The sequence below is a fragment of the Amyelois transitella genome, chromosome 29, assembly GCF_032362555.1.
Source record: "Amyelois transitella isolate CPQ chromosome 29, ilAmyTran1.1, whole genome shotgun sequence".
NCBI classification, from domain to species: Eukaryota; Metazoa; Arthropoda; class Insecta; order Lepidoptera; family Pyralidae; genus Amyelois; species Amyelois transitella.
In genome coordinates, this window is record NC_083532.1 from 5131005 (window position 1) to 5149448 (window position 18444).

The 18444-nt window shown below is 36.0% G+C and overlaps 1 protein-coding gene across 3 annotated transcripts; it reads left to right on the forward strand.

Annotated features, from left to right (window-relative positions):
• Positions 1 to 1861: 1861 nt before the first annotated feature.
• On the forward strand, positions 1862 to 15197 carry LOC106131761 (F-box/LRR-repeat protein 2). 3 transcript variants are annotated; one of them, XM_013330953.2, is made up of 15 exons: positions 1862 to 2058; positions 3331 to 3453; positions 3912 to 3995; positions 4318 to 4425; positions 4781 to 4878; positions 5745 to 5811; positions 6826 to 6928; positions 8664 to 8749; positions 9163 to 9223; positions 10051 to 10172; positions 10721 to 10822; positions 11673 to 11760; positions 12808 to 12932; positions 14126 to 14234; positions 14894 to 15197. In XM_013330953.2, exons 1-14 carry the CDS (start codon positions 2029 to 2031, stop codon positions 14228 to 14230), a joined length of 1302 nt encoding a protein of 433 aa, XP_013186407.2. In that variant the 5' UTR covers positions 1862 to 2028; the 3' UTR covers positions 14231 to 14234; positions 14894 to 15197. The 3 variants fall into 3 exon arrangements, with proteins under 3 accessions (XP_013186407.2, XP_013186409.2, XP_013186410.2); XM_013330955.2 differs by having other exon boundaries at positions 3340 to 3453; XM_013330956.2 differs by lacking the exon at positions 1862 to 2058 and adding an exon at positions 3191 to 3208.
• Positions 15198 to 18444: the final 3247 nt, after the last annotated feature.

An 18444-nucleotide genomic window follows, 5' to 3' on the forward strand; every position in this document is an offset into this window, starting at 1 on the left:
ATTAAAAATTAAGAAAATTTTTTTTATAATTACGTGATTTAAACTACGTGATTTTATTAAAATTATTTAATTTACATATTATAATAAGAATCTACATTTGTACAATTGGTATAATGATAATTACAACCAGTTAACATTTGGAACATCAAAAAAAATTGGATTTATTGGGAGTTTGGACTTACTTAAATTTATTGAAACTATCTTATTTTTTTACCTATTTTTTTTTTTTGCGAGTACGTTAATATTATGTATATATTTTTTGTTATAAATATAAAAAAGAGAGGACTGATCAAAACATGTTCGTTCTCAAAAAGTATCTTACGCAAAAGATATCCTACATCTATAATTATTAAATTAATCATAAAATTTATTCTTATTCATATCCAAATCTGTGACTGAAAAGTTTATTTTCAATAATTTTGAAACAGAAAAATAACAAAAGTAGTTTACACTACACTGTTGTTGTTCATTCTTATTGATTCAAACAATGGAGTCAAAACTGTTAGTGAGAATTACATACCTAAATTGTGCAACAAATTAACTTTTTTTCTAGATTATAATGATTAAATCAATTAGTTGAAATTATTTTAGTAATTTTTATTGCACAACTTATACTTTAAAATGTGAAATCAATATCTCTGTGACATTTTTTTTAAACCGCAGCTTTAGTAAGGACCGTGTGATTTTTTTTTAAAGCATGGCTTGCCAAATAAATCATTGGCCAAAATTAAATCTTTCAATAAATATAAATTTATGTGTATTTTATTATTTATAAGCAGATACCTAGGTTTAATGTAGCAAAAATAATTTTCGACCAATTACGGTGTACTTAATGTTTTTGAGTTTAAGGTAAAATAAGTTTTCTTTGATAAATAGCTTTGTATTTTTACTAAAGACGAAAGATTCATTGCATAAATATTTTGTTATTTATCGACCTATTTGTATTGCAATTACTTAATAAAGTATTTAGATAAAAAAATCTTATGTTTATATCGTGCCCACCCCTAACCCTTTCTTAACATGTTGTAGTTACGTCCGTTATTCCAGAAAATTAAATGTGTACCTATATTTTCACAAATTAACTGTAACTTCAACGTGGCCTTACAAACATTTAGAGACTGTTGGCTCTGCCTACTCTGTAAGGGATAGAGACGTGATTATAATGAATGTATGATGTAGCTTCAACAACACAACGACAACTTGTTAACTAGGTACCTATTTTACCAAGAATCCTATAACATCGAAGCTAAAACAGTATAGGAAGGTAAACTTGTAGTAAAAGGATTTTACATGACACCTACTGATTAATTAATTAGTAATTTTGGTTTCGATGGTATTTTTTAAATTAGGTAGGTACTGTAAGCATATAGAAATTGTACCTACCTATTGTAGCACAATCCTATATATATTACAACCCAATAATTTTACAATATGAACTCTATGTATTCTCATGCATGGATGTCGCAGAAAGTCGCAAAGATATGACGCAAATTTCAATAGGAAATCATTACTACAAAGGCGTTAAAAAAATTCATTAGTTTTTTCATTTTTTTATATATTTTTGACTACTACTACCATCTCACCGTAGAACATAGGACTAGTTTAGTTCAAAATTAAATGTCAAATGGAGATTTGGAGATCGTTCCGAACTTAGAGCTAAATAATTTGAACGAACTGTCAAACTTTTGTTATTTGTTTATGATAATGTATTATAATTAGTGTCTTATTAAAAAATTACCTTATTAATATATTATATTGTTTTTCCTTGTATAAGATATAGGTAGATATAAAGTAAGTAAGAAATCTTTAAAAAATGTAATAGACATTATCTAAAGTCAAAATTAAGTCTTCTGAACGAACTTATGTCGAGAGACAACAAAAAACCGAAAGGACGTAGTTTGCGCTATTGTCGGAAAAATAATCATAGACGCCCATACTTCTATTTGCGCGGAATCTCAGTGTAGGATATTTTACGACGCGAGTGCAAGTGAAATCGGCACTGTGGCTAAAGTGACCCCGTACCCCAATATGACATATTCCGGAAGGAATAAATTTGATGTAAGCATTGATCCAGTGTCTTGTTTGTTTTCGTTTTGATTGGGAACAGCTGACATCGTGCATCCAAAGCGCAGGGCTAGCCCTTTGTTCTTGCATGCTTCAACACTTGCACTTCATAATATTACCACATTAAACATAACAAAAATTGTGACGCATGAATGGTAAACAAAGTGTTCTATTTTTAAATAAAAAAAAAATAGTTCGCATTACCGTTCTGCATACTCGGCTTTTAGATATAAAAAAACATGGTTGTGTTTATTAGTTTTTTTTTATCTCGGAAATCTACATATATGTACGACGTTATGTTGGACGCGTTGAATCGCATTTTTCTTTGTCAGATTTTAAGTGTAAATGACCTCTTGACGGGCAATCAACTCATACATAGCCACTACATACCGTTATGTAGGTATTTAGTATATTTATCGACCTTGGGCGGACCTAAATTATTAGGGAAATGGGGATTTGCACTTTTGCCAAAATGTATGACACAACTTTTGAATGTATTTAAAAAGTATAGTCACATTTTTATGCTTGTTACACAATTTTTAAAAATACCTTTAGAATCTATAAATATGTAGTAAATTTGGTTCTTGTTGTGGTAGATCAGTTGGTCTCTTGCCAATGGATGTTGTAGAAAGCCTCTTGCCTTATTAATTGAAGCCCTCAAGGATGAATAATTTCCCCCATCTTTTTTAAAATTTTTCCATTATTTCTTCTCCTAATAGTTGCAGCATGATGATATATAGCCTAAAGCCTTCTCAATTAATGGTCTTTTCAACACAAACCTGTAGTTCCTGAGATTAGCATGTTCAAACAAACAAACTCTTCAGCTTTATAACATTAGTATAGATTATATAAAATAAATTTATATTTGACAGGTTGCTAGCCCATCGCCTAAAAAGGAATCCTAAGTTTGTAAGCCTATCCCTTAGTCGCCTTTTACGACATCCATGGGAAAGATATGGAGTGGTCCTATTCTTTTTTGTATTGGTGCCGGGAACCACACGGCACTAGATTATTTGCGCATGAACCATAGAAATCTGAATTATATGAGTGAAATATCAAATTTTCTTTTATAATTCTGATTTCTTTTCAGAATGGTATTTCAAACAATGATGCGATATCATCTTGCAACATATGCTTTTGTATGGTAAAAAAATTTTCATGATTATTTACTGAAACTCCCAAGAGAACGGGCGTTATGGTGAATTTTGTTTTACACGGGCGTGAAATGAATTGGAGTACATCTGTCTTACTTTCTAAATAAACTAGTCGTTTCAGATCATCCGGTCATCCGGGGAGGATGACAACCACATAAACAAGAAGCTGCCGAAGGAGCTGCTCCTCAGGATACTGTCCTACCTCGATGTGGTCTCTCTGTGCAGATGTGCTCAGGTTATAATTATGTCCTATATACATATAATAAAATAGTATCTGACCGATGTCTGTACTTGAGAGATATTGCTAAAAAAAAATCAATATAAGCGATTTATAAAAGACCCAACCTAAGACGAAAATGAGATTTAAAATTTTTTGTCTGTCTGTATATTTTTGAAGTAAGAGTACCTGGGTGACCGAGCCGTTTTCAGAAGACGTCATAAGAAAATTAAAATAGAAAAAATACCATAAGTACTCGGATAAAACATAAAAATTGCAAAAATAAAACTTAAAAAAGGTTAAAAACATAACATTAATCTATCCCTTGCATGTATGTATTATAAAATATAGTATCGTTGAGTTAGGATCTCGTAACACAAGTCTCGAACTTACTTCGAGGCTAACTCGATCTGTGTAATTTGTCCCGTATATATACATATATTTTTTTATAATTTGTAATATCATTCCTGTTTCAGGTATCGAAGCTATGGAACGTCCTGGCTTTGGACGGCTCAAACTGGCAGAGAATAGACCTATTTGAATTTCAGACTGATGTTGAGGTAAGATGTCTAGTAAAAAATAGTGACCGGTTTCCCGGCACCAATACAAAAAAGAATAGGACCATTCTTCTCTTTTTTATGCAATGGGCTAGTAACCTATCACTACTTGAATCTAAATTCTATGATAAAGCCATACAGCTAAACGTGGCCTATCAGTCTCTTCGAGGCTGTCGGCTCTGTCTACCCCGCAAGGGATATAGACTATATACTATATGTATATGTATGTAGAGAGGAAGAAGAGTTTCCAATCTTATCTTAAAAAAGAGATAATTTTTTTTATTATGTATGATAGACTAAATTTACTAATTAATTTATTTGGCAGGGCCCTGTCATAGACAACATATCACACAGATGTGGCGGGTTCCTCAGGCAACTGTCGCTGAGGGGCTGCGAGAGTATAGGCGATGGATCTATGAAGACACTCGCACAGGTAACGTATACAAATACAGTTGATACTAATATTTTAAACTAGCGTCTCGCCTTGACTTGCATGTAGCATTTATAGAATACATATATACATACATATAATCACGTCTATATCCCTTGCGGGGTAGACAGAGCCTACAGTCTTGAAAAGACCGATAGGCCACATTCAGCTGCCTGGTTTGATTATATGTTTTATTTATATGAAATTACATACACACATACATAAACATAGTCACGTCTATATCCTCTGCGGGGTAGACAGAGCCTACAGTACGGAAACTACTGACAGGCCACGCTCAGCTGTTTTTTTTTTTTGCGTAGTTTTTGCGTCATTAATTTTAATGAATTCTCCATTCCAGTCGTGTCCGAATATCGAAGATTTGAACCTGAACAAATGCAAGAAGGTCACAGATCAGACGTGTCAAGCGCTCGGCAGGAGGTGTAGCAAGTTGCAGAGGTAATATTACATTACATTACATATGGTCACGTCTATGTCCCTTGCGGGGTAGACAGTGACAATATTCTTGAAAAAACTGAATGGCCACGTTCAGCTGTTTGGCTTAATGATAGAATTGAGATTCAAATAGTGACAGAATTATTATAGCGAGATCTAGATAAAATCCCAAGTTTGTCAGCTTATCCCTTAGTCGCCTTTTACGACATCCATGGGAAAGAGATGGAGGATCAATTATTCAATCAAATATTTCCAAACCTGTAGGCGGGGTTGGTTTATTGGTTCGTAAAAGGCGACTCCTTATTCGCTTTTTACGAACGGCGATTCCTTTAGTCGCTTTTTACGCCAAACAGCTGGACACGTGGCTTATCAGTCTTTTCAAGACTGTTGGCTCTGTCTACCCCGCAAGGGATGTAGACGTGATTATATGTATGTATACGTATGTATGTATGTATATATGTATACCGACCAAAAACAGCATAGAACGGGAGAAAATACAATACCTATTAGAATAGGACCACTCCATATCTTTCCCGTGGATGTCGTAAAAGGCGACAAAGGGAACAGCTTATAAACTTGATGTTCTTCACTTAACCTTACTTTCTCTATCAAGCAGAACATCTGAACGTCGCCTTTTAAGTTTATGCGACACTGTCTGCCCGTGAGGGATAAAGACGTGATTATATGTACGTATGTTTTTTTATATACATACATATATAGTCACGTCTATATCCCTTGCGGAGTAAACAGAGCCAACAATCTTGAAAAGACTGAATGGCCACGTTCAGCTATTGGGCTGAATGATAGAATTTATATATTTGTATGTTTTTTTTTTGTAACTAATTATTTTACTATTATTTCCTTTTCAGAATAAACCTGGATTCGTGCCCTAGTATAACGGATATATCGTTAAAGTCGTTATCAGACGGGTGCCCAGTAAGTTAACTTTTGTATTGTGTAAGGCCGCGTGCCCACTGAGATACATACATACATACATTTGCAGTGTAGTTTGTTCCGCCGCTTCTTCTACACATGCGCTTTGGAAGCGGTAGTAGTTATAATTAGATTTAAGTGATGTGACGTCAATTAGTGATACCTTGTATGCAATTTTGAAAATAAATCTATTCTATTCATACACACCACTATACATACATACACACTGTTGAATTTATAATTTGAAATTGTTGTTTGTGTCTATGTTGATGTATAGCTTGTCAATTCCTAAAAAATCTGCTGGTGTCATTTTTGTGCCGTGTGGTTCCCGGCACCAATAAAAAAAAGAATAGGACCACTCCATCTCTTTCCCATGGATGTCGTGAAAGGCGATTAAGGGGTAGGCTTATTAACTTGGGATTCTTTTTTTAGGTGATGGGCTAGCAACCTGTCACTATTTGAATCTCAATTCTATCTTAAAGCCGAATAGCTGAACGTGGCTTTTTAGTCTTTACAAGATTGTTAGTTCTGTCCACCCCGCAAGGAATATAGACGTGACCATATGTATGTATGCATACATAAAATCGGGCCTCTTTCCCGGAGGGGTAGGCAGAGACTACCTCTTTCCACTTGCCACGATCTCTGCATATTTCCTTCGCTTCATCCACATCCATTACTCTCTTCATGCAAGCTCGGCGGTTTCGGGCACTCTCGACCTGACCCTTTACCAGGACGTCCTCAATTTGATCAAGATACGTTCGTCTAGGTCTTCCCACCCCGACCTTTCCCTCCACACTCTCCTTGCATATCTGCTTAGTCAACCTGCTTTCATTCATCCTCTCCACATGACCGAACCATCTCAACATACCCTTTTCTATTCCTGTAACTACATCTTTATGTATGTATGCATACATAAAATCCCGGAGGGGTAGGCAGAGAGACCACCTCTTTCCACTTGCCTTACATCTCTGCACACTTCGTTTCGATGTTGACGTGTACATAATTTCTCGTTGACAGATGTTGACACACGTCAACGTGTCCTGGTGTCAGTCGGTGACTGAGAACGGCGTGGAGGCTCTGGCCAGGTCGTGTCCGAAATTGAAGAGTTTCATTTGTAGAGGTGAGTTTTTCTTTTTTTGTTTTTCTCTCATGGCTTTAGGCTTTAGTTTTGTAGAGGTGAGTCTCTTTTTTTTCTCCTAGCTTAAGGCTTTAGTTTTGTCGAGGTGAGTCTCTTTTTTTTCTCCTAGCTTTAGTCTTTAGTTTTGTCGAGGTGAGTCTCTTTTTTTTCTCCTAGCTTTAGTCTTTAGTTTTGTAGAGGTGAGTCTTTTTTTTTCTCCTGGCTTTAGTCCCGGTTGCACTCCTCCCTCCCTCACCTCATCCTCACCACTCTGGAGAGGAGCCCGGGGTATGCCTTTGACCGTGGACCCTGGATTGAATGAGTTAGGTTTTTACACAAACCGACTCCCTTTTTGATCTTTCTATCACACATCTTTCGATTCACATCGTTGGGAATGTATCTAATATACATATATACATATGGTCACGTCTATATCCCTTGTGGGGTAGACAGAGCCAACAGTCTTGAAAAGACTGAATGGCCACGTTCAGCTGTTTGGCTTAATGATAGATTTGTGATTCAAATAGTGACAGGATGCTAGCCCATCGCGTAAAAGAAGAATCCCAAGTTTATAAGCCTATCCCTTAGTCGCCTTTTACGACATCCATGGGAAAGAGAGTAGAGGTGAGTTTCTTTTTTTTACTCCTGTCTTTAGGCTTTAGTTCCAAGTCGTGTTCTCACCACTCTGGAGAGGAGCCCGGGGTGCGCCTTTGACCATGGACCCTGGATTGGGTGAGTCAGGTTTTTACACGAAACGACTCCCTTTTTGACCTTCACATCGATGGGAATGTATCTAATATACATATATACTTACATATGGTCACGTTCATATCCCTTGTGGGGTAGACGGAGTCAATAGTCTTGAAAATACTGATAGGAAACGCTCAGCTATTTGGCTTAATGATAGAATTGAGATTCAAATAGTGACAGGTTGTTAGCCCGTCGCCTAAAAAAGAATCCCATGGTTGTAAGCCCTATCCCTTAGTCGCCTTTTACGACATCCATGGGAAAGAGATGGAGTGGTCCTATTCTCTTTTGTATTGGTGCCGGGAACCACACGGCACACATACATCCATCTCAGTTTGGTCCAAAGGTTCGACTGGCAGAGAATTCCTTGTGGCATTAAGTCCACCTGTTGTACATTTTACGTCCATAAAGTTTAAATAAATAAGTGATAAGTACCTTGTATCCAATTTTGATAATAAATTCTATTCTATTCTATTCATTTAGTTCTAGTTCTACATTCATTCATGTTTTTAATATATGTAGACAATGTGCATTCGTCCATGATTTAGATTTAAGAGATCTACATTTGTATATTGACGTCTGAAGAAAATGCTGCAGTGTAGTTTATTTCCGCCGCTTCTTCTACACATGCGCTTCGGAAGCGGCAGTAGTTATAATTAGATTTAAGTGATGTGTTGGAACACCAACATTAAAATATATTTTTTTTTTAATTTGTTTGTTCGATATGGCAACATTGTACATCCAATATCTTCTTGTGGGTCCGCAATAAAGCGATACGAGTCTTGTCCGTTAACTCAAGGATTTTTATTTTACCAGTCCAATACATACAGTCCACTTTACATTGCAATCTATTTTTCAATCTTTTTCATGGTCCTTCGAGCCGGATATAAACCAGCGACCTATGGATAATTATATTATGACGTCAATAAGTGATACCTTGTATACAATTTTGATAATAAATTCTATTCTATTCAATTCATTTATATTTCAGGTTGCAAAAACGTGAACGACCGAGCCGTGTCGTGCCTAGCCACTTACTGTCCCGACTTGCAAGTCCTCAATGTGCAAGGATGCGATGTGAGTACATACATACGGTCACGTCTATATCCCTTGCGGGGTAGACAGAGCCAACGGTCTTGAAAAGACTGAATGGCCACGCTCAGCTGTTTGGCTTGATGATAGAATTGGGATTCAAATAGTGACAGGTTGCTAGCCCATCGCCTTAAAGAAAAATTCCAAGTTTGTAAGCCTACCCCTTATATATATCTTGACCTAATTAAGGACGTCCTGGTATAGGGTCAGGTCAAGAGTACCCGAAACCGCCGAGCTTGCATGAAGAGAGTTATGAATGTGGATGAAGCGAAGGAAGTACCTATGCAGAGATCGTGACAAGTGGAAAGAGGTAGTCTCTGCCCACCCCTCCGGGAAAGAGGCGTGATTTTATGTTTATGTTTATATAAATATAATACAATCTATATATATTTTTATAGACTTTGACGGACGAATCGATAGCGAAGTTGGGGCCGGCAATGAGGCGTCTATGCGTTTCAGGTAAACCATATTTACATACGTACATACTTGCGGGGTAGACAGAGCCAACAGTCTTGAAAAGACTGACAGGACACGTTCAGCTTACTGATAGAATTGAGATTCAAATAGTGACAGGTTTCTAGCCCATCGCCTAAAAGATGAATTACTTGTTTATTAGCCTATGCCTTAGTCGCCTTTTACGACATCCATGGGATCTGGATGGAGTGGTCCTATTCTTTTTAATATCGGTGCGGGGAACCACACGGCACTATACAATGGTGCTGTCTATAGAGCAACCTTTGTGAATATATATTTATCATATTTATAATACATACATACATATAATCACGTCTATATCCCTTGCGGGGTAGACAAAGCCGACAGTCTTGAAAAGACTGATAGGCCACGTTCAGCTGTTTGGCTTGATGATAGAATTGAGATTCAAATAGTGACAGGTTGCTAGCCCATCGCCTAAAAAAGAACCCCAAGTTTGTAAGCTTATCCCTTAGTCGCCTTTTACGACATCGATGGGATAGAGATGGAGTGGTCCTATTCTTTTTTGTATTGGTGCCACACGGCACTAAAATATATACATATAAAAATACTAGAGGCCGCCCGCGACTTCGTCCGCATGGAAACCCTATCAATCCCGCGGGAACTCTGGGATAAAATGTAGCCTATGTGTTATTCTGGGTCTTCAGCTACCTACATACCAAATTTCATGGTAATCGGTTCAGTAGTTTTTGCGTGAAAGAGTAACAAACATCCATACAAACTTTCGCCTTTATAATAGTAGTAGGATATATACATATAAATATGTAAGACGATGATAATTTCTCCAATTCCAGGCTGCAGTAACCTGACAGACGCCTCTCTCCAGGCCTTGGCCGTCCACTGTCCAGATCTGCAGACCTTGGAGCTGGCCTCGTGCGGGCAGCTCACTGACAGCGGCTTCCAGGCTTTGGCCAGGGTGAGTGCCTGCCAGAACTTACAGATTTCATACATACATACACACATACATACACACATACATACATACATACACACATGCACACATACATACATACATACACACATACATACATACACACACACATACATACATACATACACACATACATAAAATCACGCCTCTTTCCCGGAGGGGTAGGCAGAGATTACATCTTTCCACTTGCCACGATCTCTGCATACTACCGTCGCTTCATCCACATTCATAACTCTCTTCATGCAAGCTCGGCGGTTTCGGGTACTCAGTTTCCAAATTTCATTATGCGATTAAGGCCGCCTTTTGTACATAACCTTAAGATATCAGTATTTTCAAGACTGTTGGCTCTGTCCACCCCGCAAGCGATATAGACGTGACCATATGTATGTATAAACATCCGAGACCCAGGCCAATCAGAGAAAGTTCGTTTCTCATCTTACCCAGGCCGGGATTCGAACCCGGTACCCACTGTGTTACAGAGGCCGTTAATTGTAATATTCCAGTAAATTATTATTCTTCTTTTCCCTCCACAGAGTTGTAGACTGCTAGAACGAATGGATTTAGAAGAGTGCGTTCTGATAACGGACGCTACGCTTGTGCATTTGGCAATGGGCTGCCCGCTGTTAGAGAAATTGGTGAGTTGTTTGTTTATTAAAGTAATCTCATACATATATATATATAAGACAATTTAGTCAATTCTGTGAGAACTCTCGACAAATTAAACTACGTGTTACTCTGTAAAACAAAGATTATTTTTATTTATAACTTTTACACTAGAACTAATATACCTGTAAAACAAAGAAACGACATTTAAAGTTACTTTGTCGATCTCTTTTTACTACTTAACACAATCTTTAATTCACCTTTTTATTATTGTAAATCTGCCGCCATCTTGTGTTTACAATATCATCTTATATTATTTTTTCTAACCACTAGCGCCATCTATCAAATCAACATAACAATTATAGTAAAGCGCTCAAATTTGAACTACGAAAGAAAGGAATTCAAAGGTATTTCCTTACATATATATATACTATATTTATTGAAGGGGACGTCGAATCTCCCTCTTCCTGAAGGCTTCAGGACGGGAATTCGACAAGAAACCGACTCGGAGGTCGAGAAAATAAAACAAATTTAGTATATATATATATATATAGTCACGTCTATATCCCTTGTGGGCTAGACAGAGCCAAACAGTCTTGAAAAGACTGAATGGCCATGTTCAGCTTGTTGGCTTAATGATAGAATTGAGATTCAAATAGTGACGGATTGCTAGCCCATCGCCTAAAAGAATCCCAAGTTTATAAGCCTATCTCTTAGTCACCTTTTACGACATCCATGGGAACGAGATGGAGTGGTCCTATTCTTTTTTTTATTGGTGCCGGGAACCACACGGCACTATATATATATATATATAGTGCCGTGTGTGGTTATATATATATATATATGAATTTAGTTTATTGAAAACATGTTATTTAATTTCAGACGCTATCGCACTGTGAACTGATAACGGACTTTGGCATAAAACAGCTGTCAATGGCGCCGTGCGCCGCAAAACACCTCACAGTTTTAGGTGGGTCCATATCTATTTATTTATTTTTTAAATAATTTATTCAGTATTCTTACAACACATACAAAAAATAGCTATTGAACCTTGCAAACGTAGCAGGGTTTGTCTATGTTCGGTGAATCGCTGTTACATTTACAATTTAGATATTTTTTAAACTTATTAAAATCTTTAGTATACAACTCCTGAAGTTCTGAAGGAAGTTCGTTCAAATAATTAGGTAGAATACATACATACATATAATCACGTCTATATCCCTTGCGGGGTACAGAGCTATCAGTCTTGAAAACATTTGGAAGGCAATGTTAAAGCTGTACGGCTAAATGATGGAATTGTGATTCAAATAGTGACAGGTTGCTAGCCCATCGCTTACAAAAGAAGAATCCCAAGTTTATAAGCCTACCCCTTAGTCGCATTTCACGACATCCATGTGAACGAGATGGAATGGTCCTAAACTTTTTTTTTACGCCCAAAACCACACGGTTTATTATATCCATGGGAAGATGGAGTGGTCCTAATCTTTGTTTTTTTTTATTTGTGCCGTAAACCACACGGCACTTGTATTTATTGTTTATTTTTTTATAAGCGGCCTCTGTGGCGCAGCGGTAGTACGCTTGTCAGTGACACCGGAGGTCCCGGGTTCGAATCCCGGTCAGGGAATGATGAGAAACTAACTTTCTCTGATTGGTCTGAGTCTTGGATGATTATCTATATAAGTATTTATTATAAAATATAGTATCTTTGAGTTAGTATCTCGTAACACAAGTCTCGAACTTACTTCGAGGCTAACTCAATCTGTGTAATTTGTCTCGTAAGTATATATAAGTATATATATATCACTACATAGTATAAAACAAAGTCGCTATTTTAGTCTGTTTGTCTGTATGCTTAAATCTTTAAAATTACGCAACGGATTTTGATGCGGTTTTTTGTGACAGGTAGAGTGATTCAAGAGGAAGGTTTTTATGTATAATTTTTTCCGAATTTTGCACCCGTGCGAAGCCGGGGCGGGTCGCTAGTAATATATATATATTTATAAACTTCCGTTCTCAGGTCTAGACAATTGTCCACTAGTGACAGATGGGGCTTTAGAACATTTGGCGGCGTGCGAGAAACTACAACTCATCGAGCTATACGACTGTCAGCTGGTCACCAGGCACGCTATAAGGAAGTTGAGGGTGAGTTTGATGTCACACGTCTCTGTTTCTCGCGGGGTAGACAGAATTTAGAGTCTCTAAAACACGAGGGAGCGGGTTAAAGCTGATTCTTGTTTAAATATATTTATTTAGAGTTGAGAGAAATGTGTTGTAAGAATGAACACAATTTTTTTTTTATTTATACATACAATCACGTCCTTATCCCTTGCGGGGTAGACAGAGACAACAACACAACGTTCAGCTTCACACCTTTTGAGTAGGTGGATAATATTAGTTCAAAAAAATATATATGAAATTGGCGTTTGGTATAGGAGGAACAAAAAAGTCGATTTTTTTTAATCCAGTAACCATAAAGTTAGTATGGATGTTAGTTACTCTTTCACGCAAAAACTACTGAACCGATTACGATGAAATTTGGTATGTAGTTAGCTGAAGACCCAGACTTTTTTGGACTGCCCTATCGGAGTTGAATTTATCCCTTGGAAGAAGTTACTCAAATTTCTAAAAAAATGGTATACTGTTGGTCCTGTGGATGTCTTGAACATTCCAATTGAAGTTCCTCTAATTTTGTAGCCGAAACGCAAATGGTCTGGTTGACTGGAAGAAATCCCTCATAGGGACAAGTCCGCCATTGTGCATTGTTATTTTTTGATGTCATTTTATGTTGTACAAAAAATTTGTTATGTACAATAAAGTATTTTATAATTTTTTTTTGTTTATATATTCATGTACAACAAGGAAAATAAGAATAAAACTTAAAATAAAGATAAATTAAATATATTAGATATAAATCTCTTATATCTTGTCTGCGAAGCGGGGTATAATATATATATATATATATTATTATTATATACAGGGTGACTTTTAATTCAACTGCATAAATTTAACTGTTAAGTGTACTCATCTAAAGGATATTTAAAAACGTTAAAAGAAAAATATTAGTTCATATATCAGAAAGTACGAAAAAAATAAAAGTTATTTTTCAGACATTTATTAACATGTTTAGTTTTAATTTCTTTTAGTAGTATTGGTCTTTAATAAAGCGTGTGACGTAGATTTTGAGGGTTTTTTAAATGTAAAAATGTTGACGTTTAATTTAAATAAAAATAGGCTCAAACAGCTCAGAAGCATGGGTATAGTCTATGTTTAAAAGGATGCAGTTGTTTTAAATGTCACCCTGTATATATATATATATATTACACCCCGGTGCGCAGGGCCACCTGCCCAACATCAAGGTGCACGCGTACTTCGCGCCCGTGACGCCGCCCGCCGCGCGCGCCGCCGCGCCGCGCTACTGCCGCTGCTGCAACATCATATGATGAGGTGGGCGCGCGTACCTACATACACACATGCATGCATACGTACATGCGTACATAATACATACATGCATGCATACATACTTGCATACCTACATACACGCATACATACATGCAAACATACATGCGTACATAATACATCCATGTCTACATACTTGCATACCTACATACATGCATACATACATACATACACGCATACATACATGCAAACATACATGCGTACATAATACATCCATGCATACATACTTGCATACCTACATACATGCATACATACATACATACATGCGTACATAATACATCAATGCATACAAACAAACATGCATGCATACATAGATACATGCATACATGCATGCATGAAGACATATCTACATAAATACAAATAATCACGTCTATATCCCTTGCGGGATAAACAGAGCCAATAGCTTTGAAAAGACTGATAGGCCACGTTCAGCTGCTTGGCTTAATCATAGAATTGAGATTCAAACAGTGACAGGTTGCTAGCCCATCGCCTTCAAGAAGAAACCCAAGTTTGTAAGCCTATCCCTTAGTCGTCTTTTACGACATCCATGGGAAAGAGATGGTGTGGTCTTTTCCTTTTTTGTATTGGTGCCGGGAACCACACGGCACTGTATTTGTATAATAATAAACTTTAATTTTATTTTACAGATCGCGACTCGAATACGTCGACTCGCCGTTCCCGAAAATCGCATTTAAATTTTACATTCGCGTTGATAAGAGTGAGCGGATATTATGACTGCCATATTGAGTCACTAGATTGTACTTTAGTACGCATATTCCCGCGGGAATTCTGGGAATGCCCCCCCTTGTTTCCTCCACCGCTTGAAGACTAGCGCTTTGGAAGCGGTAGTGACACCTTTAGTAATGTATAACGGTCAATATGTTATGTTTTCTATCCTTTATATGTATATTATATATAGATTGACTTATATATATATATATATATATATATATATATATATAAATATATATAAACTGTGGCCATGATTCAGACTTTTCCAAGAAAATTTTTTTTTTTCATTTTTATTTACAAATTTAAGAAGTAAATTAAAAAAAAATTAACAATAGCATACATACATGCATGCATACATACATACACGCATAAAAACAAATAATCACGTCTATATCCAATATAAACATTTTTTTATTTTTCTTTAATTTACTTAAAAAAATATATGAACGCCATCAATAATGAATGCATCATCCCTTGCAATTTATTCGCCCTCCACTGACGTTTATGCGAAGGTATTTGATATCCGCGGTGTGATATTAGTATATATATTTTTTTATATATATATAATATATATATATATATATTCTGCTCACTCTTTAAAAAGTTAGAAGCGCGAATTTTATTCAGTAGAAATCTGGTATAACAATATTCATGGCTCCATGTTGGAGTCGCAGTTCGAGTCTATGTTTACACGTATTACACATATCACGTATTAATCGTTCACGAGGTAGACAGAGCCGTTAGTCAAGACTCGATAATAATAACTACATTAACACGGCTTAATTCTTTAGTGTCGGATCTGTCTACCCCGCAAGGGGAAAAAAACGTTATGTAAGAGTGCTTGAGTTTACATAGTTCAAAATGAGAAGTGAACGCGGCCCTCGTGATGAGTGGCTCTGTCTACCCCGTATGGGATAAAGACGTGGTACATGTTAATTGTAAGACATAAAGACTTGATATAATGAATAGTTATATTCTGAAATGCCGGTGTGCTAAACTATTTCAAAGTGCATTTCATTTCCCATGGATGTCGTAAAAGGCGACCAAGGGATGAGCTTATAAACTTGGGATTCCTCTTTTAGGCGATGGGTTAGCAACCTGTCACTATTTGAATCTCAGTTCCATCATAAAGCCATACAACGTACGTCTTTTCAAAGACTGTTGGCTCTGTCTACCCCGCAAGGGATAGAGATGTGACACATGAATGTGTGTTGTACCAGGATTCTGCTCTTATATATATTCGAATTTGGCGAAACAATAACGCCTGTAGATAAAACGAAGCCTTATTAAGTAAAATATTAATAAAAAAATATTAAATGATTAGGTAACTTGTTAAAATTAGCGTTTAATTATTGTAGCGGTATGATACACGGCGTATAAGTTGACCTGAAATGGCGACGGGTAACGAATGTTCACGGAATTATCGCTACACATTATAAAGTCAACCTACTTTTTCTCTGTCTATATGTATGCACTGGTCTCGGAAATTTGTAGACGGATTTTGTTCCCGTTTGGAATGTCGGAAAGGGGATTTTCTGAGGAAGGTTTATGTTAAAGTAAAAATTGACTAATTTGACAAATTTTTCCTTGACATTTTTAGTTATCGTCATAGTGATGTTTGCATACGTAGGTCAACTTATATGCCGAACTTTTCGCCGCTTAAATGTACGTAGCAATATCAACTAATTAACATAATACATTGTAGTGCGGCAACACTAAAATGTTGCCAGTTTTATACTTTATTTTTATATTTCTGATTGGCTGTTCTGTGATTTAAATATAGAATGTGTTAAGGTAACGGTTATTGAGCGATAAAAAAAATATAACACTGTATCATAGATGTATATAGGAATAGATACCGCGGGTATATTAGTTTGATTGTCAACCGATGCCTGTTTACGGTGGGGGAAAACATCGTTACCTGCACATTCAGGCAACTGGATGTGTAATCATGATCGATCCAATACAGGTTAGGTTCCCCTGCAAAGGTTGCGGAGGTCAGACGGGAGTCGCTTCGTGTAAAAACCTGACTCGCCAAATCCAATATCGTGGTCATAGATTCATCTTGGCCTCTAGACAAGTAAGAAGAAGGTGGTGAAAAAAAAAGGTTGACCTGGAGGTATCTATTTCTATATATCTATGCAATAATTGTATGAGAGGTGGTTGATGACGGACTGAAGAAAAATTAGTGATTTTTCAAAATTGCTATGAAAATATTAATGTACAGGTGATTTGTAAACAGTACTCATATTTTACAATGTGAGACAAAAACTTTGAATAGAAATTTAGACACAATTTAATTAAGTGGTATTTGCATTTAGTCTTGACGAATTTTCAAGAATTTAGTAAAAAAAATTGAGTACTGTTTAAATATAGCATTGAACCTTGTCAAAAAAAGAAAATATTTGTTAATTATGTGCATAATTTTTTACTTTTAAGGATTTAAATAATTTTTCTTACAATATTAACAATTTTTAAAATAAACACATTTTCCCATATCATGCTGTGTTTTTTTATTATATAAGTGTTGTGGCAATCTGTTCACGGAAGTAAAAACAAACTTGAAAATACGATTAATATAACAACATTCATAACCATCTCTTTCTTAATAGCCTAATAAGTAAGATACCATACAAATCCATTCTCAATGCTTTTTATGTGCGCTGCTCTTTTTAATTATAGATTTTCCTTTATATTCTGGTTGGCTGGAAGAAATCCCTATTGGGATAAGTCCGCCATTGTACGTATTATATTCTTCTAAATCCAATGACTGTTTTGTAATTATTATATTTTCAAGTCAAGAAACGTTCAAAACACAATGCTTATTTTTTTACGATTTACATTGAAAAAAATTTTCTTTTTTAAAAAAAAAAAGTTTTCATTCCATTTTGAATGTACTTCCGTGGGCACATTCGCCTAAGAAACCTATGTGGCTAATATTCACGTGATATATTAAAAAAAAATATATTTCAACGCAAACGTAGGTAATTCGTTGTATCTTTAAATGTGTGATTATTACACTGTACATTTACAAATTATTCTTTGAATAATAAAACTGTTCATATTTATATTTTGTGTGTTTTTTCAAATCCTTTTCATATGTTTACCAACGAACTATTGGGTTAAAAAAAATTGGGGAAGTTTAAACGAACACATGAAACATATAATCATGTCTATAACCCTTGCGGGGTACATAGAGCCAACATCCTGTATAGGTAAGTACATACTCTAGACTTGCGAAATAAAAATGATATATTTTGGCAGTGCTATCGTAAAAGTCTGCCTATCTTTTGGGGTAAAGCACATAATTTAACGTTTTTATAAAGTAGTGTGCAAGACCGGAACTATTTATAACTACCTATTTGTAGTGATGGGACATTAGTGTCACTCATGTCAGTCAGTATGAGATCAAGGTTGATAAAAAATTGTCTTTTTCTGCAATTGCTAAAATTCAAATTCTTAATCA

Excerpts from the sequence above, each read along its gene's own strand:
- LOC106131761 (XM_013330953.2), top strand. The coding sequence starts at position 2,029 with ATGACATATTCCGGAAGGAATAAATTTGAT. Across the intron at positions 3,454-3,911 it reads CTCTGTGCAGATGTGCTCAG|GTATCGAAGCTATGGAACGT; the intron begins GTTATAATTATG and ends TTCCTGTTTCAG. Across the intron at positions 10,823-11,672 it reads GCCCGCTGTTAGAGAAATTG|ACGCTATCGCACTGTGAACT; the intron begins GTGAGTTGTTTG and ends ATTTAATTTCAG.